This window comes from Pseudozyma flocculosa, assembly GCF_000417875.1.
Source record: "Pseudozyma flocculosa PF-1 unplaced genomic scaffold scaffold00021, whole genome shotgun sequence".
NCBI lineage: Eukaryota > Fungi > Basidiomycota > Ustilaginomycetes > Ustilaginales > Ustilaginaceae > Pseudozyma > Pseudozyma flocculosa.
In genome coordinates, this window is record NW_006920889.1 from 406,161 (window position 1) to 407,511 (window position 1,351).

General features: G+C 67.9%; 1 protein-coding gene across 1 annotated transcript in view; it reads left to right on the top strand.

Moving 5' to 3' along the window:
- PFL1_06938 (uncharacterized protein) overlaps positions 1 to 1,351 on the top strand; it is a gene marked incomplete at both ends in the record, with an annotated part of 5,702 nt that overhangs the window by 3,104 nt on the left and 1,247 nt on the right. The window contains one exon of the mRNA XM_007883331.1: positions 12 to 1,351. This exon is cut by the window's right edge and continues 23 nt beyond it. Within this exon, the coding sequence (XP_007881522.1) occupies positions 12 to 1,351 (1,340 nt within the window). The remainder of the gene's footprint in view (positions 1 to 11) is intronic.

A 1,351-nucleotide genomic window follows, 5' to 3' on the forward strand; every position in this document is an offset into this window, starting at 1 on the left:
GGTGCCTTTAGCCACCCGCCCAAGACGAGCGAGGAGCGCTTCGCCGCCTCCTCGGGCTCGCGCGGTCCGGGCGGCATGGGCGCGTTCGGGCCCATGGGCTCGTTCACCGCCGGTGCGCGCTCGCAGCCGCTGTCGAGGACCGGCAGCGGAAGCGCGGCGCTGCCGTCGCGCGACATGATGGGCACCGGCATCCCGCAGGGCGGCCGGACCAAGAGCAACCGCGGGCGCCAGCGCGACCCCAACACCAGCCGCGGTCCGCAGGTCAACCCGCCGGAGAAGGGCGGTCCGACGATCCCGCTCGACCAGGTCGTGCCGCTGGCCAACTCCGAGAACCGGTGGCAGCCGCAGGGGCGCGCGAGCACCGTCAAGCCCGACTCGCCCGAGATGGTGCAACGCAAGGTCAAGGCGCTGCTCAACAAGCTCACGCTGGAGAAGTTCGACAGCATCTCGACGCAGATCCTAGACTGGGCAAACAAGTCGGTCAACGAGAACGACGGCCGGACGCTGCGCCAGGTCATTCAGCTCATTTTCGAGAAGGCCACCGACGAGGCGGCGTGGTCGGAGATGTACGCGCGTCTCTGCCGCAAGATCATGGAGGACCTCAGCAACGACGTCAAGGACGAGAACCTGCGCACCGCCGACGGCAAGGCCGTTGTTGGCGGTGCCCTCTTCCGCAAGTACCTGCTCAACCGGTGCCAGGAGGACTTCGAGCGCGGCTGGGCGCAGCGCGACGACGCCGTCGCCGCCGCCAAGTCCAAGGAGGCCGAGGACAAGGCCAAGAAGGAGAGCAACGACAAGGCCGAGGACGAGGCGCGCGAGGCCGTCGAGCGCGGCGAGCAGCCGTCGTCGGCGCCCAAGGAGGCCGAGCTCCTCTCCGACGAGTACTACGAGGCCCAGAAGGCCAAGCGACGCGGCCTCGGCCTCGTCAAGTTCATCGGAGAGCTCTTCAAGCTGAGCATGCTGACGGAGCGCATCATGCACCTGTGCATCAAGAAGCTGCTCAGCAACGCCACCGACCCCGAGGAGGAGGAGATCGAGTCGCTCTGCAAGCTCATGACGACCGTCGGCAAGCTGCTCGACACCGACAAGGCGCGCGGCCACATGGACGTCTACTTTACGCGCATGCGCGAGATGGCCAACAACGAGGCCTCGATCAACTCGAGGATGCGCTTCATGCTGCTCGATGTCATCGAGCTGCGCGACAGCCACTGGACGCCGCGCCACGACAACTCGGCGCCCAAGACGATTGCCCAGATCCACGCCGACGCGGCCAAGGCCAAGCAGCAGCAGGAGGCCGAGGCGGCGGCACGCCAGAGCCGCGGCGGGCCCATGTCCCGCGGCGGGTCCAAGA